Below are 27,354 nucleotides of genomic sequence, written 5' to 3'. Positions count from 1 at the left end.
TGGGTAACTCCATGAAAATAGGAATTGCCAAATATTGTGGTCCAATTCAGTAGATTACAGTTGTTCTGCTAACCAGTATCTTAAATAAGACCTACTGAAACAAAGTTTATAGCTCATAATCAAGACCATGGAATTAAGAATTCAATTTAGAATTTACAGAAAACAATGTGATTATCAGGATTTAGAAATTGTTGAGGCTGTCAAAATTTATAGTTCTTACAGCAGTGTGATAAGTTAGCAAATTAATTTAGATGTTAAACAATTTTCTTTCTCTCTCCTATACTGACACATAAATCTATCTTTTGGTTTCTCTGTTTTTACCAGCCATTAGATGATTTGCAGTGGATACTTGCTCCCATGCTGATCAACTGTTCTACTTGACTCAAAAAGCCTCTCCCTGAAGAAATCATCAGAGCAGTCGCACCAGTTTCACTGTGCCTATAATCAACTGAAAAGTAAAAGAAAATCCAGCAAACCCAAGAGAAATGTTATTTTTTCATCTAAATATAGTACAAATATTGCTTTCAAATTCCAGCCCAAAGAGAATTTGTTTCCTCACTTTATCTCTGAAGTTAGTTCATATGAATTCTACACTGTTTTAGAAACACACTTCTGTCAATACTTCAAAACAACAACTAACTAAACAACCCATTATTTCTGCTAGCCCTATCATTTTTTCAGTCGGCATCAGAATGCAAAGGTAACACCATTTGAAACTGGAGATAAAAGTAGCCATAAAAATCTAAGTAAATTTGAGGTTGCTTTTTTTTATGTAATAACACATGAAACTTACCACTGACATTTTCAGTTAAAATAAGATTTAACAGCTGAGCAAACAAATCAATATCTTTATGCAACCAGATGTCAGAAAGACAGGAATCCATTTCTTTTACTATCCACGGTTCAAGGCAATTCACATCTTTTTCAGTCTGAAGATAAAAAACAATATTGAAAGCTTAATCTCTTCCAAGAGTTGTCTTTATTCTCATACATTACCCACAAAGAATTGGAATGGTTATTTTTCCCAGCAGCAACAGAAACCCAAATATATCAGTGTAGATATAACCAACTCAGGTATCAGTTAATGCATTGATTTTGTCATATGCAAGTACAAACACAATGGCAGTCGAGCCATTTGATCTGAGGAAAAGCTGTGCGCAACCACCCTGTCTGAAGAGCACACTTCAGCTAGAGCAGTTCATCCTAATCAAGTAATCTTTAAAATACGTTACTGTCCTGAGAGACTCAACACAACTGTAGAAAACAGATTTTAAATGGCTAGAATACAACACAAATATAAACATCTCTTCCGACAAAAGAAAAAACTTACCAGTTGATTAAATACTGTGTCACCACCATCATCCAACCATTTGTACTCCTCATTTGTCCTTGGAACTGATTTTTGTCTCCGAGATGTCCCTTTGTTAGTGTTATCTTGAGCTGAACACCACTCAGCAAGAGTGTTCTTCTGTTTCTCTTCTAGAATGCAAAGTATTCCCCAAGAAAGTTTTAGAGTCATATTTATTATCCATCGTTTTCTACTAAAAAAGTTAGTTACAGCAGGTTTTACCAAGTTTTACCTATTCAACCTCTTTTATTTAGTCCAGAATGCTACTACCAGTCCAACATAAATGACATATTTAAGGGTACCCAAAGGGCGCCACTGCAAACAAGGGCTATAAAAACAAGGTAAAACCCAACACTTTGGTGTTTAACCCCCCAAAACCTCCGTTATTCCAAACTACTGCATTCAAAGTATCTTCCTTAAGTAATCACCTTCCACACAATCTCAGACCAGATCTTTTTCCACAAATGGAATTCTGAAGACGAGTGATACAGTCCCTGCATGTAACAACTTACTTTTCTACACAAGTGGAAGAAACCTTAGAAAACACCAGGGTCCTAACTGAACTTTTCTGACCCCAGTGATCAGAGGTGAGCACTGTGATCAATATCCAGTTAGGACTGTATGTTATAGCTTTGGGGTTTGCATTTTTTAAAAATTTTTCTTTAAATAATCACTGGGATCATTACTTTCAGTTGCCAAGAAAACTTCTGAAGCAGTATCTACTTAATCAACTTAAACCAAATGATGTTTAGCTCAAGAGTGTTAACACTTAAAAAAATACATCCATGCCTGAAGAAAGCAGTGAAAAATGTTACTGAAGGGAATTTAGTGCAAGATGTACAAAATCATGCCTGCTTTAATAGCTGCACTTGAATTTGCACCCAAAGGTACAGAGCATCCTATGCTTCTTTAGTATTCATGTGGGCAGAGCCCCCAGTTATATATAATTCTACAGCATAACAATTAGAAAAAAGATGACATTTATCAACTGAGTGAAAAAAGAATGCAACCACTGAATCAAAGTAATTTTTTTTTCTTTAATTGCATAAAACTATTTCAAAAATGTAAATATTGAGAGCTTAAAGACACTTGCTGTCATCTAATCACATCTCATTTAATCTCCTGACTCTGGAATTTTAATAGAAAATAATCCTGTTAACTGTTTGTTCAATCAATGATTCTCATTGCCAACCCTTACAATTAACAAATCCACTGACCTTGCTGCTTCTTTTCTTTGTACTTCACCATCTCTTTGCTTGCATACCCAGTGCTTCGTAAAATGTCCTCCAGAAACATCTCTTTAACTTGAAAAGGTCTCCCTTGGACTAAAATAGAAAAAAATCCATAAAAGATACTAGCTTCACTTACAGAATTAATTCTTTTAAAAAACTACCTTCACTGGAGTTTATTTTTCTCAAAACTGTACAAAACAAAATATTTCCAAAGTCAAATGCCACCTTGTTTCTCCTCAACCTCTTCAATTTTATGAAGTGTTATAGCAGGAGATGTTCATAAGATTGACAGTTATTAACTACAATTTTTTTGAAATGAGGAAAAGAAAACAGCCGTGTTTGTTTAGGGTTACAAACAAGAACCTGCCATGTAAGTCTGCCATCTGGATTAAAAATGGAATTAATTAATAGGCAATTAATACAGCTTTTTGCAAGGTTCCACACAGAGACAGTACATCTTTATACTGAACTACTTTCTTTTCCTGAGAAGCATGTAAGAAGGCAGCCTTATCTCCATATCCTCAACTAATTCAGCAAAGCTGAGCTTTCTTTACTGAATACTTCTTGACAGATGAGACATCCCAGTGGCCTTTACCTTCTGATAATTTATCCCGATTTCTTTTTCAACATGACTATTTTCCAGACCTTATCTGTGGACATTACAGGATGCTTTTTTGCATGAAGATTAAAATCTCTACACTTTGATTTCTTGTTCCTTAACCTGACTCAGGAACACTCAGGATTTTCCTTCAGAAAGAACAATCCACAATTCACATACTTTTAGAAGCTGTGACAGAGGAAGCCTTCCAACACTGATCACAACTCTGTGTACTACAGCGATCCACAGCTACAAAATGTGGTTTCTGTGGTCAGGATTTTGTCAGCCATATTGCTGAAGGAGACTCAAACCTTGTATATTACATTAACAGACAAAGCCTCTTTATTTAATTCTTAAATTAAACAAAAACAAAAACAAAAACAAAAAAAAAAAAAGGGAAAAGAACATCTTTTGAATTGTTATTGGCCTGTTACATAACCAGCACAAACACTGTGGTAAACTGGAGAGATTGGGAAAGATTGCCATCAGATTTTCCAACACAAATTGACTGATCCGAAAGAACAGGAAGCTGCAAAAAGAGTAAACTGGAAAGTCATACAACAATCACAACTGAGGCACTCCCTTGCAAAAAAAATTCAGAGAACATGAAATCACGTGTAATTTTCCCATTCCTGTCTCCAACAAGCTGCAAACCTTATTCAACTGGACAGAAATTCAAAACGGAGAACTAAACACTTCCATGTGCAAAAAAAGAAAGGAAAAAAAGGTTTCCTCCTCACAAACATTTGCTAAAGTAAACCAGTAAGCAATCCCATTTCCTAAAACCGTTGAGATTTTTTTTAAAAAGGCTGACATGCAGAGAGTCTACCTGATTGTCAAATAAAGCATTTCTCTTAAAAGCTACTTTTCAAAACACATTAAAGTTGGACATTACTGTTGAAAAAGTAAGAGGATTGCAAGGTGCCAGAGGAGGTCCCCCATGCAGAAAACCTGCAAGCCAGGAGGGTGGGGCAAAAACTGCAAACCCACAAAAACCCCCCTTCTCCCACGCATTTACATTTTGCCTTTACTAAAGATCAGTCAAATGAAATTAAACCAGAAAAAAATGGTAACTTTTCTTTGCATTTGAATGTAGTCTAACTGCAGGTAACTGAGTCTGAACACAAAATAAGCGAAACTGGATGTCTTTTCTGAATATTTACCTAGATGAACAACTACTAATTTTCTTTAAATCAGAGAATCATGTGATTCTTTTTTCATGTGAAACCCAATCTGTCTAAGCCTGTATTTCTGAACTGAACTGGTACAGTTATCTGTGTTTTATCCAGTAACCAGTAAGAACCTGCACAAAGCCTGAAGAGTAAGATCCTACTGGAATGCATTGATACATATCACACTCATGTAGCTCCTAAGTCCTGTATCAGCATGAAGACAGAACTTCAATAACCTCTTCCTACTTCTTCAATTAAGAGTGGAGGGGGGCAGGATGTATCTGCATTTACAGAACTCCCAGTGACTAAAACACTTCACTCTGAATGAGGTGCAAATAGTCAAGAAACAAGAAACCTGCATACAGAAAGAACAAGGATTCCTGTAATTCTCAGTGTATTAATCATGCCTTTACTCAGAATAATTTGCTACAGTTTAGTAAGATCTGTGAGTCTCAGGGCAGGTATACTCACACTTAAGATCAAGACTTACTATGTATTACTGGGCAGCTTCCAAAATACCTAATAAAGAGATTTGGGTCTAGAGCAGCACTAGAGAGAATTAGTTTTAAATTATTCTGGTTTTTCAGCACATCTCTCAGTTTTATTAGCAAGAAGTCGCTGAACCTGTCCCTCTCATGTACTTCATCCTGTAACAGAAGGGGAAAAAAAGATGAAAAACCATCACAGATTCAGGATCACAATTTCTGACAAAAACAAACTTCTCTAAAAAAAAAAATACATGTTTTGGTGGCACATTACAGAGGCCTTAAAATGTGTGAGTCTAGTTTAACTAATAGGGTTTTTTTAAAAAACTATCCATAAAGAAACTAAAACACCTCAAAAAGTTTTTATCAGCGCTGAGTGCGTTGCAATGCTGAAGCCATAAACACTTTAACTTTAGAGGCTAAAGTGAATATCTGAAACCTCTCTGATTGTGTATTTGAGGCCAAATTTCAAGAAAACACCATAAACTACAAATCTTATTTTAATAAATTCTCACTTCGCCATTGATAAGCATTTAAAGAAATGTATGCCACCACATAATCTGAAAAACAGACAAATTGCTTAGACAAGTCACACACAAAGCCTGTAAGTTAAGGCACATAATTGATTAATCATCTTTTTCATTCTTCTGTTTTGATCTATATTATGAATGAAGGAAACAAGGACTCAAAATACAAAGTTTGTAGGCTGACATCAAGAATGTATAGATCATTCTCATGCTTTTTCAACTTTGATAAACAGGCAGGCACCTAAACTTACCTTTTAATCTTCAGTACTTAAATCTTGCCAAAAACATTCCAGTTCCCCTTATTCAATTCCACAATAGGAATATTGACATAATCACAAATGAACAATCTGAATAATTTGCTAGCAATTAGACTCCACATTATCTTGAAAACTCTGGGCAAACAAATGGACTGAAAACCTGTATTGCTAAAACAAATGGTAAGAGAAATTCTGACACAATCACATTGAACCACATCAATGTAAGCCTCCCTAAGGATTTTCTCCTTACCATGGAAGTTCAGAAAAATTTACACTTCTGTCCTTCTCCACTCCTCCTGATTCCACACTTAATCATTGGCATGAAAATAAGATATTTTTACAGGAAAAACACAAACACACAGAAAAACACCAAACTGCACAAGACATGCATTCTACTCTGAGGACTCAGAAAGTCTTTAAAGTTGATTCAGATTCTACCAAACAAAAACACCTAAAGTGCTCAGCAAATTTAAATAAAACAAATGAGGACCTAATTTTCCAAAGCAATACATATTGCTCCACCCCACATGAAAGACCACAGGATGCTCACCACAATAACATGGGTCACAGTGGAGAGGGCGCTGTCTCCTGCCATCAGCGTGCCAAGAAGCATGTCATTAGTGCAGAATGTTACCAGTGTCTTTGGAGAAACCCTATGGATCACATCACAGAGACAACTCAGGGGGTTGCACCATTTAAAGCTTTCCATGGATCAAAAATTAAAGCAGCTGCTGACCAGAAGAGAAATTACAGTTCTCTCCTAAAAAGATTCATGCACACCACTTGTTTTTAAACTATGCCTTTTCACAGACATTTCCTAACAATTTGTAGTGCTTGCGCCCCAAAACTCTGGACGACGGATTCATTGAAAGAATACGATTCAATTTTTAATAAATAAGGAAGTAAAAGAGAACTGTGAAGAAACTCTGCATGTCATTCAATTTACTAGAAAATTCCATGTGGAAAACTAGGTTCCAATTCTTCAGCCTGTGCTTGGATATAGCCTTTGTATTTGTCTACACGTGGTGGGATGAGCCTGTCTGGACGCCAGGTGCCTACCCAAGCCACTCTATCTGTCCTCTCCATGGGCAGGGGAGAGGAAACACAACAAAAAGACTCCCAGGCTCCAGAGAAAGACAAGGAGAACATGGGTCTCTCCCACGGGAACATGGGTCCTCCACGAGCTTCTCCATTATGGGTCCTTCCCATGGGCTGCAGTTCTCCAGGAACTGCTGCAGCACAGGTCCCTTTCCACAGGGTGCAGTGCTTGAGGAACAGCTTGCTCCAGTGTGGGACCGCACAGGGTCACAATCCTGACAGCAAACCTGCTTCTGTGTGGCTCCCTCCCCAGGGCCACAGGTTCTGCCAGGAGCCTGTTTCAGCACAGACTTCCCAGAGGATCACAGCCTCCTTCAAGCATCCACCTGCTCCAACACAGAATCCTTCACAGCAGGATCCCTGCTGCACCACGGACCTCCACGGCCTGCTGGGCCACAGCTGCCTCACCATGGGCTGCACCATGGGCTGCTCTGGCACCTGGAGAATCTCCTCCCCTCCTGCACTGACCTTCCTGTGTGCAGATCTGCTTCTCTCACATGCTTTCACTGCTCTTCTTGAACTGCTGCCTCTGTTGTGCAGGTTTTCCTCCCCCATTCCCCACTGTCCCAGAGGCACTACCACCACCACAGATGGGCTCAGCCTTGGCCAGAGGCAGGTCTGTCTTGGCTGGCACCGGCTCTGTCACACACAGAAGAGGCTTCTGGCACCTCCTCACAGAAGCCTCCCCACAGCTCCCAAAGCCTTGCCTTGAAGACACAATTCATTACAGCTGACCAAATCACAAAGTCATCTGTTTGATCCTCTGGTTTTTCAGGAGGTGAAAATACTGAACTTTTACAATTCTATACCTGGGGCACAGTTAGCTGTCCCAATAAAAACAGCAGTTGTCACTACTCCCTCTGGTACTGCCATCCTAAAAGAGCTGAAAAGCTCCTCTGTACTGTACTCTACAGCTTTTCTCTGGAAGACAGTTAAGAAAACCTTAAAAATTATATTTCTGTGTTAACTACAAACACCTCTAAACATATCCACTCCAAATTTTTTTTGTCCACAGCTCAAAATATTGTTATCGCCCCCTTTCAGTGTTTCTCTGGAGTAATTGTATTGATCTTTCTCAAGCTGGATTTTCTGCGCTGCTTCCAGTAATTCTACAATTTTCACCTGACTTTGCTCTTCTTCTGCCAGCATAGTACTTCCATATATTAATCATCCAGCTTATTTGTGACACATCTTCACTAGCTCTTCTAATCTCTCAATATCCTTGTGAGCTTTCATGCACACATTTGAATTCTTATTGTGGCTTCGTTGTTCAAGTGCATTCATTTTCACCAGCTATGTGTTATCTTTGTTCACTCAAGCAACACAACCTTTAGCCATCTTCTGGTCACTCATATCTCAACTGCTGGCCCTTCCCTGAAATGTCATTTTGCTACACGGTGCAAAGATGTAAAAACCCCAAACAATCCATTCATGCTCTGCTTACAGACAAATTCATCAAGTGATACTGAAATCTCTACTTTTACATCACTTCATGTTTTAAACACAGAAGCTGAAGAAGAGTAAATTTAGTCCAGACTAGACTGGTAAATAATGCTCAGCTTCATCAGTCGCATTCCAAATTTTTGTTTTCCCTTTCATGGCTCCTATCAACTCTCACTACATAACATTCGTTACAGCATGCTGGTTTTCACACCTACCTTCAAAGCTTGCAGACCTTTTGGATCCGCACATGTTAAAAGCAGAAGGGGGGGAGGGGGGGGTGGTGGGGAAAGAAGACAGTGTAGACTTGATCTGAAAATCAGACAAGGATTTCCATGCATACACTCCGCAGAAGAAATCAACAGAAAATACCTGAGATTCAGTTCTGTAAGACAACCTTCTACATGAAACTGCAAAACACAGGAAGTAAGCCCTCCTTTTCACTCTTACGTATTCCTTACCTGCAGTAACATATGCCACCTGTGAGGCTGCAACCCAAACATACTGCAGTTTCAACGTACACAAGATTCACAAGACCAACACAAGATCAACCGACACTTAGAAATACCATTAGTACCTGCTTTCTAACCGGATCTGGTAACCAATTGTCTGGCCAATCTTCTCTCTTCTTTCTGCTGCCACTCTTTCAGCCACAGCAACAGCTGCTAAACGTCTTGGCTGAGTACAAAACACACGACAGGCAGTTCCATTCTTGTAGCAGTCATCAAGGATAAATTGAGGGATCTGTAAAGAAGTGGTTCAAATTTGCTTTTTGAGAAAGTCACAGCTTTGTTACCACAGGGAAACCATTAACTGCATATCAATATTGCACATTGCAAAAGACTTTTCATTACAATTATCACAGCAAGCCTATCTGAATCAGCAGAAAATAAATTTCTAAGTATAACCTATTTAGGTTTTTTTTAAAAAAAAACCTTACAGTGCCTCCCTCCTGCTTCAGAGAAATCTAAAAAAACAACCAAAAAAAAAAAAGCAAAAAAAAAAAAGCCCTGTAGATGATCTCTCATTTTTACACAAAAAATAGATTACTCTGGATACTAAGAACAGAACTAGCCTTAGAAGAAAAAGGGATATACAAACATCACAGCTATTTTCCCTTCAATATTTTGTATTATTTTAATGAAAAATGGTATCTACCAGAAAATTGTGAGGAATCATTTATGCTTCTAGTACCTATCTAGAGGCCTAGTGTTTCAAAAGCAAGAAAATGAATTGGAACAACATTTTCAATCACACAGGAAAAGGAAAGCCTTAAAAGAGCATAAAAGTATCTCATATCACAAATGTTACACAATTGGCATTAGTTTAGAATAAATACTGTTATAGTTTTTATTTCATTGAAGCAACATACCTGTGTCGTTTTTCCTGATCCAGTCTCTCCTATAACTAAAACAATTTTATTGCCCTTTATGATTTGGACAATTTCTTCCTGTTTTTCAAGAACTGGTAGTGACTGCCTGAAGGAATCAAACTCTGATTCCCCTCTTTTCACTGGGACCTGGGGGATACCATCATTAAGTCGACCACTTGTCTTGTTTACTTCTTTGTTTTCTGTGAAGACAAGTTAAAAGTTTATTTATGCAGACACAGAGGAAGGTCACAAAAACACTGCTCAAAAACTGTACTTAAAAATTAACATTGCTGACTTTTTATGCATCCCTGTGGGTAAAGTGACAAACCCATCACACATTTAGACATCATTTTTATAGCATGTCCTGCAGTGCTTGGAATAGATATTTTTAAAAAGAGTTATTACTTTCATGGGTATTTTGAAGAAAACCAGACTCTTCCACAGCATTGCTCCACGTCAAAAAAGCCTACAAAGAGCAAAAGGAGAAACAAACTAAACCAGAGAATACCAGCCTGGTGTATTTTGGTGGCCTTTGAATCTGCACCCACATTTCACACCTGCAGTTCCCCCTAGAAATACACACTGACAGAGTTAAACCTTTAAGCTATTCCACACGTTTGCCTGAAATCATACCAATGCAAGCATGCTGTATCAAGAGCCCTGGCCCCCACACAGCAGTGCGATGTGTTAGAAAGCGGTGCATGAGCAGCCAAAAAACGGGCACATCTTCTGAGGGAGCCACTTCACATCCATCATTGCAAGTGCCACTCTGTAATTCCTTGAGAACTATTTTCTGGCAGAATGAAAAGCTCGCTGTAAACTCAGTTATACATATTTAATGCCATTAACAGATTCATATACTAAATTTCAAGCTCTGTTGTACCAAGACAAACAGACTAAGAGATCAGGAGAACTAAAATACATTCTTGAGATGCAGAGAAAGGCAAACATTAGACCGTTCATTAACTTATCCCTTACATTCCTAAGACATTGCATTTCAGTACTTTTATTACAGATTCCCTCTGTTCATATAACAATCCTATTAAACAACTAGAACAATTGAAAATAACAGCAAAGAAAGCACTTCAAGAACAGACACCACGCATCAGAAACATGCAATTAAACAAGGCATACTGGTACAAATGTTTTCTGTTCACTACACCCATCTCTGCACACAAAAACACAGTGCAACTCTTCCACTTGTAGCTGCTAAAGCAATAATCTAGATGAAAACCTTGCTTTAAAAAAAAAAACCCAACATTTTGACAGAAGTTTGTCTTTCAGCGAACTCTTCCATATTCAAGAAATCAAGAAGTCTGGACAGTAGTCTCTTAAGGACCAAATCTATTTTGTAGAGATGAAGAAATAAAAACTAAAATTATTGATTTATCAAGGACATTAATTTCTACAAGCAGAACAGACAACCACATTTTCTCATATAGGCATTCTTATGGCATCACAATAACACTGACTCTTCAACCCCACCTCATAGTACTTGTGTGAAGCCACACTTCAAAATGTGCTTCCAAAAAGATTTGGCTGGAACTGGCTCAAAGATTCTAAATTAACACAACACAAGGTGGACATCTCAATGTGCATAATATGACTTCCCAAGTTCCTCACAGCACCAGTTATAAAAGACCTTAAAAGTAAGGAAAATAAATGCATTTGTTTGAAAGTGTCTGTTAGGACACCAGAGGGGACAGAGCAGAAAGAGGTTTGTTTTGTCATGGTTTCAAGTGGTGTTGATGGACAAGTCCAAATCAGAACACATGTTGAACGTACCGGATGCAACAGCACAGACACTTCCTCGCTCTGTCCTTGGCAGGAGCTCCTTGCGTTCCTTATTTGTGACGGGAAAGCGCTGAATTAGACTCCGAATGGCGTGTTTCGTAAGGAGAGCCAAGTCACAAGTCATGACTACGTGTGCCTCTGACACATCCTTCTTCCTTACAGTCAGGTATCGATTGGCTCCTTTTCTGTCAGGGGGGAGAGAAAACTTATTTTAGTAAAAAGGAACCTACTCTAGGTTAACTTTTATCTGCCAGGGTATGAGACACTATGCAAATTCTTTGGGAAAAAAAACAGAAATCACAGTGAGAAGCTTTTTTAATGGAGCCATTAAATCCACAAAGTATAAAATCAAGCTGTCCCAAAATGCATGTCACAAGCTTTTCCAAGCATGCATACAGCAATGAACAAATATGCTCATTTCTGTAGCTACTTTTAGACTTTTTTCTCTAATACTATTCCTTGCAACACAGTTGAGTATGTTGAAAACATCAAACAAGTTATCATTAGTCTTGAAATTCTATCCGTCTGCACCAAAGAACTGAAAATTGTACCCTGACTCACCCTTTGCTTTTAGACACCAGTCCAAGAGACTGACAGAGCCGGTGAACAAATGCTCTTTCAGTACTAGTGAAACTAGAAGGAAATTCCATCTCTAGAATGATAAATAATAATGAAAAGACAGTAACAATGCAACAGGCAGTAATCTTGACATCTCAATGTTACAGAACCACAGAATTGTTGGGATTGGAAGGGAGACCACCCAGTGCAACCCCCCTGCAGGCTCACCTGGAGCAGGTGACAGAGGAACACATCTAGGGTTTGGGATGTCTCCAGAGAGGGAAATTCAACGCTTTCCCTGGGCAGCAGTTTCAGTGCTCTGCCACTCTCAAAGGAAAGAAGTTCTCCCTCATGTTCAGGTGGAACTTCTTCTGTTTTAATTTATGGCCATTGCTCCTTGTCCTGTCACCAAACTGGCTGCACCACCTTCCTGGGACTCATCTTGGAGATATTCATATGCAGTAGTGAGATCCCCTCTCAGTCTCCTCTGGGCGAAACAGGACCAACCCCCACACCTTTCCTGATAAGAGATGCTCCAGACCTCTCATCTCAGTGGTCTCTGCTGGACCCGCTCTATTAGCTGCCTGTCTCCGTGCTGGGAAGCCCAGAGCTGGACACAGCACCCCAGCTGTGCCTCACCGGGGCCGGGCAGAGGGGCAGGATCCCCTCCCTGACCGCTGCCAGCGCCCTCCCCGCAGGCTGCCCCCGGGCCGGGCCGTGCCGCGCACCCGCCTCGTCCCCGCTCTGGAACCGCTCCAGGGCCAGCTGCACCGCCATTTCCACCTCCTCGTCCACGCCGGCCTCCCTGAGGGGCTCGGCCCGGGCGCACACTGCGGCGGCGGCAGCCCCGTCCCCCGCAGCCCCGCCGGGCTGCCGCCGCGGGACCCGCCTGTGTCGCGACATGTCCCCGACACGGCCCCACACGGCCCCACACGGCCCCGACACCGACGCGGATCGGGGACCGCAGCTGCTCGGCCCGAGGGGCGACGCTGGGGCGGGGCGGGGCTCGCCCGCAGCCGAGCTGGCCCGAACGGAAGGAAATTGGCGCTTTTCCCACCGGGGGCACGGCTGCCCAAGGCCCGAGCTGGGTGTGTGGCTGCCAGCAAAACATGGCACTGGTACCTGTCCCGTCATCAATTACGTGCTTTCATGGCATGGTATTAAACGGAGCTGTGGCGGGGGTCATCTCGGCCCTCAGCCTCCTCACTCTGTAAAGTGTTACTTGCCCTGCTTTTCCTGCTGTCCTTTGACTCCACACTGAAGACACGAGGTAGAAATTTAACCAAATCCACTTGGGCCTGACACAGACCTTGCTATTGAAGGCTGCTGCTTCGGAAACATCATTAGGTCAGAAGGAGAGTACTTGGAAGAAGAACAAACTACTCCTCAGCTGAAATGGGCAATTAAATAAATAGAAAATAAACACTCACTGTCTGATGTAGCTGGCTGAAAAATAGCTCTTAAGCGACCTCTGCCAAAGCTTTTACAAAGCTAACTTCAGCATAATTCTGCACTGAGATCACACTGCAGCGGAACAATTGATCTGTTCTAAGGTTACTTTAAATTTTTTTTTTTCAGTTTTTCAGTTCAGGTATCTGACTATCTTCAATCAAAGTACATAATGCTAGTTCCTCATAGCTCTTCCTTGTGACATTCAGTACTGCCACCTCAAAGCACATCACAGTTATGGAAGATTAAACACTTCAGCTGAATAAGATGAGCATTCCTCTTATTATCCTTGGTATCAACAGTGAAAAATGAGAGTTCATAACTAATTTGAAAGAGTTACATCAGAAATCTTTAATTATGAACCCACATCTCTTAACAGTTTCTGCCTCTTAACAGCATCAGCTTGCCTTCCTACAGACAAAAAGCCCCATGATTCTGAAAAAAGATTCCTCGGCTCAATTCTGCTCTCAGTTTGCAATCCTGTAAATACAGCAGTGCACAGAGATAACTGTTGGGTTAGGGCTCATCTCTACAGCTAAATGGCGTGAAGCCTGAGTGCATCCTGCATAACAAATTCCTCAATACATGCCCTTCTCTTTTCACTGCTTTTTTGACTCTCCAATGCTACTAGAAGGGTGAAAAAATAGGAGAGTGTGGTCAGGCATGCACTGCCTGCTGCAGCCCTGCTAAATACTGACTTGCAGTCTGCACTCAGCATATCAATGAACAAAGAATTGTGCTTACCCAAGCTCTTAGAAATGGAGATTTTACTCTTTATACGTATTCTCATAATAAAAATTACTAGCTGTGGATTTTCGTATTAGAAATAACAACCTGTAAGTATTTTAAAATTCTGCTTTCATGATTGGCCTCAGAAATACCTTCTGGCTAAGGTTTACTCAAAACAAATAACCCCTGGAATAAGAATTATTTTCTTGTATTAACATATGTCAAATGCCCATGTATTTTTTATAAGAAGAATTAAGAAGCAGCACAGTTTTATGCAAAAATACATCTGCATGTTTAAATACAATCAGGTATTCTTATTTTACCTTTCCTAGAGTCACTTTTGCTGACTTCTTTTCAGTTCGCAGAACATTTTGTCTCTTGTAAACACTCTTATGTTCCACAAAAGATGCCAGTTCTAAGCGAAAAAGAACTGCAAAGGAAGTTGGTGAAACAGTATTATCTATTATGCACTGTGTTAGACTGTGTCAGGTTTGACTGCAAAATAATTAGTCTTTCTGGTTTTTGTTTGTTTGGGATTTTTAAAATATTGTAAGTGTTGAAAGACTTACTAGCTGTTGAAATATGATGCAAGGATCACTGGTAAGTCAATTCTTCAAGATCAAGTTAATGAAAGAGCACAAGATTTATTTCTCTTTTCAGTTCCTTGATTTAAAAAAAAAAAACAAAAAAAACCAAAAAACAAATACAAACAAAGAAACCACAAAAAAAAACCCAAACCAAAACAAAGAAACAACAACAACAACAAAAAAAAAAAAACCAAAACCAAACAACCCAGAAAAAAAGGAATTCCAGTATGTAGGGGTTTAAGCATTACAGTAAATTTGTAACCAGACAGCTGTTCACTGCTGTGATCATTAATGATCCCATGAAATAAGTTATGCATTTATACACATTTAGAGAAGTAAGACTGATGTCAAATTATATTGAGAGATATTTGTTTAATAAATTAACTGCAGTGAAAATGGGCATTTCTTGCTTTACTGCACACTACTGGATGCACTTCTACATTGATAGTTCCTCAGACTTTTGGCTGCTGATCCGGGTGATTGCCTCTGCCCCCTTTCTGTAACCTCTCCTATCATCCATTGACGCATCATTTCTTACTTTTCTGTCTTTTCCACTTCCACGTCCCTTACTTCAGTTTTATTTCTTTTTGAGACATGAAAGAAAAAGCTTTTTGATCAGTTCTGTCTTTGTAAAACAATCTCTCTCAGGTCCTCACTTGCCATGGTCCAGAACTTGGGCTTTGTCTCTACAAATCCATTTCCCACATCACTGTTGAACTGAACTGAACTGCAGCCCTTCAATGCCCTCAAGGCATCCATAGAGTTCAGCAATGAATCCAGAATGAAGGCTGGGAAGAGCATGATTCCAACAGAGTCAGATATGCCCCAGTTCTTCCCACAGCTTTCTCCACTACTCCTCACTCCTAAATTGAGAAACTCTAGTTTCCAGCATGAGTAAATGACAGAACAGAGGAAGGAGAGTGGAATGATCCTGTGCTAAGAGATCTTTCTGGGTCTACAACATGTTATAAAGGCAGCATGAAAAGTGCAGGGATCCCATGTCTTGTGAGCTTAGGAGTAGACTGAAGGCAGAAGGATTTCATATCTGTGATTCATGTGCTTGTGTCTTTGCTGAAATGGGAACTGATGTGCTCCCTAGGGAGATAAATTTATCCAGAATGTAATTTCCTATTAGAATACTTTGGTGTTCTGAAATATTTTGATGAAAATAAAACCTATGTTGCAGAAATTTCTGGAGGACAGAACATGTTTAACTATCACAGTCATCAGCAGAAAAAGGTTTTGAGGTTACTTAATAGTCACAGTCTACAAAAAGACCATTTATATTTACATGTGTCCCCACTTCTTTTGACCAAAGTAGTATTTTGTTAAAAGAGATATAGCTTCAAATAACATACATTGACAAAAAAATAGTGGGAATATTCAATATTTTTGTTTACATATCTATACAAGAAATGAGGAAGTGAACTTCTAACTGTCTGTATCCAAAATGTGGATCCTTATGTAAGATCCAGGAGTAGGAACCTGCTTGAGTAGGAGAGCAGTTTAGGATCTTTTTGGAAAAAGGGGCAAACCTGTTCTCATTTCTATTAATCATCATCATCATCACAAAAAAGTACACTTTTCAGAACAGTTTTACAAGGTCGTTGAGCATTTATAAAGATGAAAAATGAGTAGGAAGCTTCTCAAAAGAGGCACTGATATTCTACCTTAAAATTAATATTCTCTCTAAAGTATTTTTAATCCTAGATAAAATATCTCAATTTTGCAGATCACTCTTGGGAGCGGGACGAGAAACATAAAAAAAATCAGCCTCACCAAAAAAAAAAAATTTTCTTTTGAATATACTGTTTTAAGAACCTTCAAACAGCTCTACTTTGTAAGAATTCCAAAGTAAAGGCTGCACAAGACTTATATTTTTAGATGGAGCTTGAAATCATAGATCTGTGATGAGAAGAGTGTAGTAGATAGGGACAGGCGAACGGAAGATCCCGGGATGTGACGGAAAGAAAGACCCTTCCCCCTTCACCCTGCAACACATTATCTACCACCCCCAGAACATGTAACCACACCTAACCCAGTAGTTTTCCACTCCTGACTAACCCTAGAGACCCTACCAACGCCCCCTGACGTAGCAAAGTCCCCCAAGACTATTTAAACCCATGAGATAAGATAATAAACGCTTTCGACCATCCACCACATTGGTGTTTGCGTGCGTCGTTAGCCCGAGTAGCCCGGACGAGGCCGGGCTGCCGTGCTGCCTCCTTGCAACCAGGTCGCCTTTGCCTCCCCTGAAGGCAACACCTTGTACAGAATTTTCTAAACCAAGATTGCCTGGAAATTAATGGCAACTGGTGGATAATTTGTCTTCATGTATTGTGTATATGCTTGAGTCTGTATCTGATTGAGCCTTATCTGCTGTTTAAGTTTGCCATATATGACAAGAAATTCAGCAATCTGAACAGGGTTATATGTAGAAATCATACCTTGTCCTGAAAGAGAATTACAGTAGGAGACACAGAAAAGCTATTCTCACTTCCTCAGCAGTGCTGAGAGAAGGAGAGGAGCTGAAAATAAATTGGGGTATAAACCAGACAAAAGACATCCTATCTGGAGGTTGTTACAGGTGTCTCCTCATCTTTCAGCAACCAGGCTGAAATGGACAACTTCATCCTGATGCTTCCTTTCACGGTTAAGGGTGAGGGGAGACTAAAGGACCAGGTAATCAGTTAGGAGGGGTAACACACTATGCATTGAGTTAAAATCCATTTAAACCTCTACACCTCACCCAATTTTTACAGCTTTGCACAGCTCACCTGCTTTTTGCTGCCTCAAGGTGACGCCTAATCACCCTTACTGATTTTCAAGGGATGCATGCACTTCCCTAGGGTGTTGGCTCCTGAGATAAGTGTCTCAAAAAGTGGGGTGGGATGCCCAATTTCTCCACTGATTGCTGAAGGGGGCTGGATTTCTGCCATCTAGGTGGGAAGACAAAATGCATCCCTTTGTCTGAATATCTCCCCTATGGCAGACATGTCTGCTTAGCTCTGCAAGTGAAGAATGTCTCTTTTCCTGCCCTAGAACAACATCTAACCCAGCACAAGAGCAAATACAATCGAGGATAAGGCAGCATAGAAGTTGAGAAGAACACTAGAAATGAGCATATAATTGTGCCTGAGTAGGTAAAACCAATTACCTTTCTCATTCCTTTCTTGTAGAGGAATTTCCCCAGCTTTTTACAGAGCAGTGAGAGCATCTTACCAACACGGTGCAGAAAAACAATGTTCAGAGGGATTCCAAATAGAGCAAAAACACACAAAAGATCTGTCCCCCAGCAGTTTTAGGATGTAATGTGCCATAGCCTGTAAAAAAAAGATGGGTCAGAGGAGATACTCCAAAGAACTGCAGCAATTCACAGTCATATTCACCCTTACTCCAATCCAGCCTGCCTTTGACTCTAAAAGGTGTGGCTAGTGTTTCTCAGACCAAATGCACGATTTTTTCCTCTGAAAAAGGCAGTAAGCAGATAAAGTGGCTCTGTGTGTTCCCAGCACAGTCTTAGCGGGAACAAAAACACAATCAAGAAGTAATTATGGGAAACATGCTCTGTCCTGTGACAAATACATGGAAAGTCAGAAAATAGAAGTCAGAGGATCTGGAAGACATCAGAGCTGGAGTCCCAGGCTGTCAGGATCACATGCAGCCCTCTCCAGCTTCCTGTTGATCTGCCTGTGTGTTAGTGACCTCCCTGGCTACATCCCAGCGAGTTGCTATGTCCAGATACTGACTCCAGTCCCAAGGCAGTGCAGTGTGCATTAGAATAGATGGTGCTAATTAGTCCAGACCTTGCCGGTGGCTGATTTATTCATACCAGAGAGACATTTGCCTTAAGGTCCTACTAAGTAGTGGGACAACCCCAAACATGTCCCTTAGTCTCAAGACTCTTGGACCCCATGAGGTCCATTCCTGAGTGCAAGAATACTGAACTTTGTGTATGTCCTTATGCTATCAGTGACCCTGGGAAACTGCATTTCCCATGCACAGCTCATGTCAAGGCATCCATGCCTTGGAAAATGCAATGTTTTCTTTCGGGGAAAAGACAAAACAACTGAGTGATTTTTGGGCTACTAGATTCCCAAATGCATGAGCTGTCTTGTGCTCCCTGTTGCAGAAATATTCCAATTTCAACGATTATTCCACTTTAAATGATGAGGGTCAGAACCCTCCCCTTCCACAGGAGGAGATCTCCCTGCGGGCTCAGGCAGCACTTACACAGCTCCCATGATGCTGGGGCACTGCTGGGGCCTTTGGGACATGTGACACTCACAGATCAGATGTGCTTAGGGTCTGGTCTGGGAGGAGTGAGGCCTCAGCACCACTCTGTAAAAACACAGATTTGACTTCCACTGTGACTGTGAAGCAGGTGCCAACAGTATGGGTTTTATCCCTAAGTCTGGCAGGCCTGCACTTTTTGGGATGTGCATTTGAAAGAAAGGACGAAGCCTGTAGGGGTAGGCAGGCCCTGTAAAGATCAGAACAGCTTGAAGCAGCAGTGTAAAATTCTGAGGATTTGCCTTTACCCCTTCCCATTTTTTTTCCTCCTGGCACATTACTAATTGTATATGCGAATTAACAGCTCAAAACAGGTTATGGAAACAGTGCCCAGGCCCCAGCAGGATTCACTTATTTCCTTTCAATTTTAATGTTTTACAGCACTCTCAGATTTAAAGCCTGGAATAAACCAGGAAAGTGAAGTTTATCTCCCACCCACAAATATCAGCAGAGTGAAAATTATAACAGATGATTTGAAAAAAGAACAAGTGGGAAATAATATGAAAGGCCACTGATATCTGACAAGCCAAAATAAAGCATCAAGAGATGTGCAGTGGGAAGGTCTTAGGACTAAGACTAAGCCACCCATGACAACAAAGAGCTGGAGTTTTTATCCTGGAAAGTATTATCCATTCGTTTCTTAATAACCAGACATAATAAGCATCACTGACACACAGGCACACACAAATGGAAAGCATTAGACCTACCTATTGTGGAGACAACGGTGCCTGCAAAGAAGAAGGAGTTGCTAAAATCCCAGTGGCTTTCTTCAAACTGTGACTCGTTTCCAACAGGGTAAACTCCATTCTGAATGGCTTCAATCAGGTTCTGGGAGAAAAAGCAAAGTTTGGTATCATCCTGATGCTTTTCTCAAGTGCTTGCTGCAAAAATATTACAGGTTTAGCCAACTGCTGCTCCTCTCCTGCGAGTACCACTCGTCTCACTTCAGAGATTGTCTGACACTATTCACACCTTCACCTCCAAGCCTGGAAAACCATTATCCAGTGGTTTCAAGTGTTCAACTTCTGCCCTATTTGTGCTGACTCTTCTAGCGGGTGTTTGGAGAGAAATTGTTTCTTTCAGTGTGACCAAGGACCTCGTTTCTTTCACATCAAGTAGATTGGAAAATCGCCATCCTGTGTGTGACCAGGATGTGGCAGAGCACTGATTTAAGAGATGGGGGTGGCTGGTTTTTTGATTTGGATTTGCAGCTGAGATGGCAGTGGTGGAGCCAATATTTGATCACCCACCTGTATGAGCAGTGGCTCTGATCCCTCCCAGTGAGTTCTGATCCCTCCCCACATCAGTGAGTTGTACCAGGGTACACATGAGATAAACCGAGAATTTAATTTCAAGTCTGTATTTTGACTCATGTCACAGAATTAAATTCAGAGAAAGTCCACTGATTTCCAAAGCCTGACATACACATCCTTCTCCAAACTGTATGCATGAATACACATAGATAAATTTGCACATTTACACAGATGTTTGCAAAATTGCCTTTGAGAGGAGGTTAGAGGGGAACATCTGTTAGAGATGGTTTCAGTTGAGTTGAGACTGCCCTGCTACACAAGGATTGACTAAATATTTCTTCCACACCTCTCCAGTGCTATCATTTACCACCTTAGGAAGTTTCAGACTCTTCCTTGGTTTTAATTCTAAGTGCTGTTACTTTTTTTAACCCTCTTTTTTTTTTTTTCTTTTTTTAAGTTAAAAGTAAATTTAAAAAGCAAACAATATCCAGTTGTCCCTGTCTTTAGCAAAGAGAGAACATTGGACTGGACATCTGGAAGCTCTTATTTTTTATTTCTTTCCTTCTTGAAAAGCTCTCTTTTTTTTTTTTTTTTTTTTTTTTACCTTCTTTCCTACCCATAAAAAACAAGGTGAAGAGGATGCATGCATGGGTGTAACAGGGGCTGAATTGCTGGTTCTGCTATTAGAAACACCAGTTCTTCCCCTCATTTCTTTATTCTGTGAAGTGGACCATTTAGAGCTCTGCTAGTTTTCCATGTGCAAATGCTTCCAGCAAGGCTTTAACTCCTCATTTTCTCCTGCATTATAGCAGATAGAACTCTAAAATACCCAAGTTGAAGAGACAGCCATATTCGTCTTCATCTTCCTGTGCCATGACCAGAAATATTTTCCCCTGGCCAGGCTGCTTGTTCCACTTCTGCAGCATCCTCAAAAACTAAACTCTGATCATGCCACCCTCCTTGTAGTTATTTAGAGCTGTTTGGGTTTTTATTTCCCCCATCCAGACATTTCCTTATTGTTCCTTTGTGCTATCTGTGACGCTGTTCCAAGTGGCAGCCACACCTATTCATTTCAGACAGCCTCATTTTTCTTGCCATGCCACCTATTGTGTAAGAGCACAGCCCCACTAAAAGAATCAACAGGAGGCAAAACCCAAAATACCCCAAGGATATTGTGAGATGGGGATTTTTAATATCAAGCATACACAAGGTTTCGTCTGGCTGCATAGGTTGTATTTGCCATCAGAGTGAGCTGCCTGCTCACACCACAGAGGGGTTTGCTGGAAGCCTCCAAGTGACCACAATCAGAAGGAAAACAGTAAGAGTTACCTGTGCAGTGAGGACAAGTAGGGAACAACATCTGATGGGGAAACAGGAGGGAGAAAGGACTTCCACTCACCTTCATGAACTGCTCCATCTCCACCACCGTGAGCTGCGTGAAGTTCTGCAGAAAAGCCTCCTTCATCTGCGCAGCTGCCATTTTCTCCTGCTTCTCAGCAGTCCTCTCCAGGGCCTGGAACACGGCAGCACCCACCAGCAGGTAGACAAAGTAGCCGGCCACCAGCAAAGCTGTCTGCAGCTTACCACTGCGCATGGCCTTCAGGGTGACTCTGCAGGGGATGGGGAGCGAGAGGTGGGATTGTAAATCCCTCACACTCCTGGGAAGCCTCCCCGGGCAGGAAGAGCCCTCCCAGCTCTGCTTTCCACTGGGATCCCGCACTAGCAGGGACAGTGTGCTGCCAGATGTATTCATTGGGAAGTTGGAAGCAGGGGAAGGGGCGGGGGGGGGGGGGAAGCACAATAAACCCACACCCCCCTCCCCCCAAAGGAAAAACTTTCCATTCTCTGAGCTGCATGCTGTTTAGGGATTTCCTCTTGTCTGTTAAACTCTCCCTTGCTGAGCTCTCAGGAAAAGTGGGTCAGGATTTGAGCAGCTGGCAGGTGGCCATCTCCTCCTCAGAAGGCTCTGGGGAAGGTGAGGATAGTCTGGAAGGGGTCCACAGGGGAGTTTGCTTGGAAAACCATTGTTTGCCCTCCTGTGTCTCCTGCTGAGTCCAAGAAGAGGACTCCAGAGCAAGCTTCTGATCCCAGGAGCTCCTTCATGCCCTGTGTTCAGGGGCAGTCTCAGGGAAATGCAGCTGGACTGATCTTTTGGGCTTCACTTGTCTTCTTGCAGCCCAGGGCAAGGTCATGCAGCCCTGCAGGGCCGCAACAGCCCGGAGCAAAACCTTGGACACACAGGCAAATGGCTGTGGGTTGCATATGTGCCAAATCTGAACAGGTTCTTCTGCCAGCAATTCCTCTGCAGTGTATCCAAGGGAATACATTACACTTGTACTGGGTGCACAGTTAGATGGATAAAAAAGTACCTATGCCATCAGATCCGTGGACTCATAAAATCATAGAATTGTTTAGGTTGGAAAAGACCTCTAAGATCATCAGACATGGTGTTTATGGACAGAGGTTAGTGGTGGGCAGTGCTGGATTAATGGCTGGACTCAATGACCTGAAGGGTCTTCTCCAATCTGACTTTGACTCTCTGCTGCCTACAGCATTGTAACCTGTGCTGATTTCAGAAGGATGATCCCCATGCATTGAGAAGTCATTTATATAACTGTCAGAGCTTGTTTACATTAGCTTCAAGAAGAACTTGGGTACCACTGAGAAGAATTTGTAAGAGAGGGAAGCCCTTGAATGAAGATGTGGATTTTGGAGTGGACAGCAGATAGGTCTGAACTTGGCTGAACCATGGACATTGTTAACACTCATTAATTTTCTTGACTTTATATTTCCCAGCATTTCCATTTTCTCTGTGCACAATTGCATTTTTATTTCAGCAGATGCCCTACTTTAATAATGAGAGCACATTGAAGCAAATCACCCTTTGAAAAAGCATTTAAAATACACCACCTATTCTGCTCTTCAAGTCTTTGTGGTTTTATTGAGTTTGAAAATACCAAGAAAAGGCAGAGGCTCTGGGATTAGCTTTGCAGAACTGGTGTAAACAAGAAGCGGCACGTGGCTCACAACTGCAGACTGTCCTTTCACATACAAATCTGTTTGACCTTAGAGGAAAACAGGAAGACTATGAATGAAGGTAAGCAGCTTCCAAAACCCTTACAATGTTTGAAGATCTTCCTTAGGGTTACTGGAAAAGGGTTTGTTGAAACAGGATATGCCGTGCTTCCTTTAACTTCTTTTGAAGCTACACGTCAAAGGTGTGCTTCTTACTCAGATTTAAATTATTGCTCCAAAATTAGAACAATCATAGCTCCATCCTTTTGTGTCTCTCAGTCTCCCAGACCCATGAGATAAGATAAAGCCCTTTACACGTACAAATGCAACATGTGTTCATCATTCTCAACAGACATGGAGATAATACAAGTGGATTATTTCCTCAGTTCATCTGAGGGGAAAGATAGAAATTATATGAAACTCATGTAAGATCATGAGAATTTCAATATTGATGACAGCTGCAGTGGTTTGTTTGTATGGGTAAGATGCCACGAAACCTCATCTTTCTTATGCTGTCTCCTCCAGCCTCTATATATATACTAAGTTGGGTTTCCCTCTAAGCCCCTCTCCAAAGGGGCTATTTGTGCCTGCATCTCCAGAAACCTTTGATTGCAAGGCAGTTTGGTGACCTTGTTTTTTCTCTAGCTCTGGAACAGGGAATACACTTCAACTTTTCTCAGTCTGTTTCTTCATGCAAATAATCTTTAATAACCTGCCTGTGTATCTTTAATAACCACTACTGATTGTTTGAATGTGAGAGGAGTGCCCCATCACACAGCATCTTGTTCATACTTGGGTTGACACTTCCACAGGGAACAAGGGAGTTAAAACACTGTTCACTGCTAGGATGTTTGCAGAAAAGTTTGCTGACAAGTCCTTCTTTGAGGAAGAAAGGAAGGGGGACTTCACTTAGTGGAATGATTTATTTGAAGTAATTCCTTGTAACGGTAAGAGTATTTTCCATTAGCTTTGACTGTCTCCTCTCGTTATTTTGCCGAGATTAAAAACTGCAAAAAATGTTCTTGGTGGGGGTTGCTAGAGCTGTACTGCTTGTTATAGCTGTTGAGTGTCAGGGGCTTGAGACAAAGCACCATTATTGACTCAGTTTCCCCACAGGGGTCTGGGTACTGGGTTAGCTTGACACCGTTCACCCCAGCCATAAAAGCCAAGCATTTCCCAAGCGCTGGGAGATGTTGTAGGCCCACCACCCTCATCCAAAGGCTGATCCTGGCATCTCACACCTGCTTCATACCCACACTGATAACCTGTCTAGATAGCTGGGAAGGTAAATGGGAACGCTGTACCTGGTGAACCAGCCACCATTACCTTTGTACTCAATGATCCTCAAGGGCGCCTTCCAACAGGGATATCTATGAGATTGTGAATGGAAGGCAGATGAAAATAAATCCAAAAGAGAGAACAATGGGAGTTATTTGAAGAAGCTTCCCTCAAAAGCAGCCTTAAGCAGTGCACCAGGGCCTTTCTGAGTTCCTGAGGGAGGAGTTGGCTGAGGGGACAAAGGGTGGGGTTGGCTGGGCTGTGATGCGCTCTGACACCTGTGACATCACAGGGGACGTGTCACAGAGGGGGAAGCAATAAAAGGCCCCAGCAGGTTAACGCTGGCCCTCTATTGCTTGGGCAAGCGGTGAGTACACACACGGCGGGGAGGCTGGGCTGGGGACAAGGGCTGGGGCAGAAACGCTGCAACCGGGGCTGGCTTCTCCCCCTGCATGCAGGGACAGCCCCTCATGGGAGAGCCTTGGGCAGGCCACAGGGCTGCTGCTGCTGCTGCAGCTCCAGGGGCACTGGGATAGCCCTTGCTGCCTGCCAGCTGTCTGGGGCCCTGTCCTTCCTGCGCCCAGAACCCTGAGCATCCTGTCCTCCCTCCAGCAAACAGTAGTTCCCACCCTCCCTTCCCCACTCAAGGCCTTCTCTCCCTCCTCCTGCAGACCATGGATCCAGTCGTGTTCCTGTTCGCGCTCTTGCAAGGTCTCATCCAGTACCCGCCGCCCGTGGGTGATGGTTTGGATGAGGAAACACATTGGCGCATGGAAGCGCGTGCAAAGTACTTGGAATGGGAGAGGCTTCGGCTGGAGCAGCAGGTGGAGCAGCTCTCCCAGAAGAAGATGCCACACTTGCAGCTCTTAGCTGTTGCTGTGCTCCTGGCCCTGGTCAATGATGTTGTCAATGGGGCTGCACTTGCAGAAAACAACAATGACAATGATGTTGCAAATGTAGTCCAAGAAGAAGACAACAATGTTGATGATCGTGATGGACAAGATATAATGGAGCGCATACAGGGGCCTGTACAGGACCTGCAGAGAGTCTGTGAGTGGATAACTGACCTGTTGGACAATTATACAATTTGCTTTGGGCATGTCTTGTCTGACAGTTTCTACCCAGTCCTGCACCGACCCATCGGGGTGGGCAGTGCCTTTGAAGGTTGGAGTCCCCGTGAACAGGATGTCGTGTACCGTGTGCTCATACCCATGACTCCTCCCCGAGGCCACAGCTTCCACCTGGAGCTGGACGGTGAGGGGCAGAGGCACGTGAGGAACTTCCGTGTCCGTGTGCAGCTGGAGTGCACCTGCACGAGGCAGCAGCAGGGTGAGAACATGCTGTGCTTCCTGCACAGCCCTGAGGAGGAGCTGAGGAGCAATCAGGATCCCAGCCTCCTAGACACCCTGTGCACCGACTCCTACCTGGACGTGCAGAAAACTGCCCTCTGGTTCCGGCAACTGGTGAAAGCAATCTGGCCAGCTTTGCCTCAGTCACACAACTGGCATTTAATGCTGCTGCCCTCCAGACGCTCCTGCCAATTCAAGGTGACCAATGGTGAAGAAAGCTTCAGGATTGAGATGCTGTTCGGGGTGTGGAGAGGTGACTCAGCCATCTTTGTGAGCAGCCAGCCTAGAGAGGCCTACACACTAAGCACAGCCTGGCCTGAGTCCTATGCTGTGGCAGAGGCTGAGTTCTTCAAGTACATTGCCAGGCAGGCCCCCCCTGACAGCTTGCACCTCAAATGCCTTCAGTTCTTCTCCCGCCTTGTTCTGGGCTTCAGCTTCTCCACCTACACCATGAAGACCATCGTCATGCACCTGCTCATTGCCATGCCCGCATCATCGTGGAGCAGGGGACATCTCCGGGAGCGACTGACGGATATCAGGGACAGCCTGCATATATGTTTGCGACAAAAATGCCTCCAGCACTTCATTGTGGGTAACCGGAGGTTTCCTCAGGACATCAATTTACCCCCAGATGTAAGAATGGGTAGGACATACAATCTCTTGCATCACCTGGCGCAGCAGCCGGCTGCCCACACCCAGGCAATGCGGGATTACCGGGTGCTGCACAAGACGTTCAAAAGGACCGCTCTCGGAGAGGATGACTGAAGGAAGGGCAGGAGCCATGGCCAAGTGCACAGAGCTGTGCTTGTGCTGCTCGCAGCTGTCAGCAGACAACCACCTCCTAGCACAAATTTGGTGCTAAGGAGAAGAGGATACGTGCAAAGGCTCTGGAGAAGGTCCAACAGCCTCTGCTGGCACCTCAGAAAGTGGACTGCCACGGGAGGGTTTATTCTACTTCTTTGTATCATTTCACTTTCCAAAAAAGGCACCCAGTAGTCATTGAGCCCTGCTCTACATGCTGAGCTAAAGTCTCCAAACCCCACCTGCAATATGCAGTTCTTCCCAGCCTTTGAGGAGAGCTAAAATTTCAAGCATGAAAAAAGTGGGAATCTGGGACAGAAAAAGAAAAAAAGAAATGGGGCAAAAAAGAGTATGAGGAAAAACTGGCACTGCTGACCCGGGATGAGTCAATGGATGGAGCCTCTCCATGTCCCTGGAAGAGACACCTTTATGTCAGCATTAGACCACGTGTGTTGGAGCTGACATGAAATTTTATCTATAGCAGAATCAAGGTTTTTGTTTCATAGATAGATATATTGTGTATGCCTGTTATATACTATAAAGTTTATGAATTATCATATCTACTAGTAAAATACGATAAATCAAAACAATATAGTAATATAAATAATATCAAAATATGAAATATGGAGTTACATCAGGACAAAAAGTAATTTTAAAGAGTTGCATATGTAATTTCGTTTAAATAGTAACAGTAGAACACATATTTATTGTCAGTTTCT

General features: G+C 42.2%; 3 protein-coding genes and 1 long non-coding RNA gene across 4 annotated transcripts; 1 reads left to right on the top strand and 3 right to left on the bottom strand.

The window, feature by feature from the left end:
* Positions 1-1,085: 1,085 nt before the first annotated feature.
* On the bottom strand, positions 1,086-6,725 carry LOC140681916 (uncharacterized). Its single transcript, XR_012053135.1, has 3 exons — positions 6,170-6,725; positions 2,566-4,997; positions 1,086-1,479 (listed from the first exon to the last, which is right to left on the bottom strand). It is a non-coding gene; the product is annotated as an uncharacterized lncRNA (long non-coding RNA).
* Positions 6,726-8,344: 1,619 nt separating this feature from the next.
* LOC140681912 (3'-5' RNA helicase YTHDC2-like) lies at positions 8,345-12,943 on the bottom strand. Its single transcript, XM_072922614.1, has 4 exons — positions 11,885-12,943; positions 11,315-11,508; positions 9,530-9,729; positions 8,345-8,901 (listed from the first exon to the last, which is right to left on the bottom strand). Exons 1-4 carry the CDS (start codon positions 11,971-11,973, stop codon positions 8,728-8,730), a joined length of 657 nt encoding a protein of 218 aa, XP_072778715.1. The 5' UTR covers positions 11,974-12,943; the 3' UTR covers positions 8,345-8,727.
* Positions 12,944-14,849: 1,906 nt separating this feature from the next.
* LOC140681913 (potassium channel subfamily K member 16-like) lies at positions 14,850-21,964 on the bottom strand. Its single transcript, XM_072922615.1, has 3 exons — positions 21,592-21,964; positions 19,647-19,767; positions 14,850-17,969 (listed from the first exon to the last, which is right to left on the bottom strand). The coding sequence occupies exons 1-3, from the start codon at positions 21,943-21,945 to the stop codon at positions 17,893-17,895; spliced, it is 552 nt and encodes a 183-aa protein (XP_072778716.1). The 5' UTR covers positions 21,946-21,964; the 3' UTR covers positions 14,850-17,892.
* Positions 21,965-25,159: 3,195 nt separating this feature from the next.
* LOC121469010 (inositol 1,4,5-trisphosphate receptor-interacting protein-like 1) lies at positions 25,160-27,354 on the top strand. Its single transcript, XM_041713311.2, has one exon. The coding sequence runs from the start codon at positions 25,160-25,162 to the stop codon at positions 26,597-26,599; it is 1,440 nt and encodes a 479-aa protein (XP_041569245.2). The 3' UTR covers positions 26,600-27,354.

Source organism: Taeniopygia guttata, chromosome Z (assembly GCF_048771995.1).
Source record: "Taeniopygia guttata chromosome Z, bTaeGut7.mat, whole genome shotgun sequence".
Taxonomy (NCBI): Eukaryota; Metazoa; Chordata; class Aves; order Passeriformes; family Estrildidae; genus Taeniopygia; species Taeniopygia guttata.
This window is presented reverse-complemented; position numbering and strand designations above follow the sequence as displayed.

Bases quoted from the DNA above. Each gene is read 5' to 3' on its own strand.
- LOC121469010 (XM_041713311.2), top strand. From the start codon at position 25,160: ATGGATCCAGTCGTGTTCCTGTTCGCGCTCTTGCAAGGTCTCATCCAG.
- LOC140681913 (XM_072922615.1), bottom strand. From the start codon at position 21,945: ATGAATACATCTGGCAGCACACTGTCCCTGCTAGTGCGGGATCCCAGT. The intron at 19,768-21,591 runs GTGAGTGGAAGT...TTTTTCTCCCAG, and splicing joins AGATGGAGCAGTTCATGAAG to AACCTGATTGAAGCCATTCA. The intron at 17,970-19,646 runs GTAGGTCTAATG...TTTTTTTTACAG, and splicing joins CACCGTTGTCTCCACAATAG to GCTATGGCACATTACATCCT.
- LOC140681912 (XM_072922614.1), bottom strand. From the start codon at position 11,973: ATGGAATTTCCTTCTAGTTTCACTAGTACTGAAAGAGCATTTGTTCAC. The intron at 9,730-11,314 runs GTACGTTCAACA...TTGTCTTCACAG, and splicing joins TGTCTGTGCTGTTGCATCCG to AAAACAAAGAAGTAAACAAG. The intron at 8,902-9,529 runs GTATGTTGCTTC...ACTTCTTTACAG, and splicing joins GATCAGGAAAAACGACACAG to ATCCCTCAATTTATCCTTGA.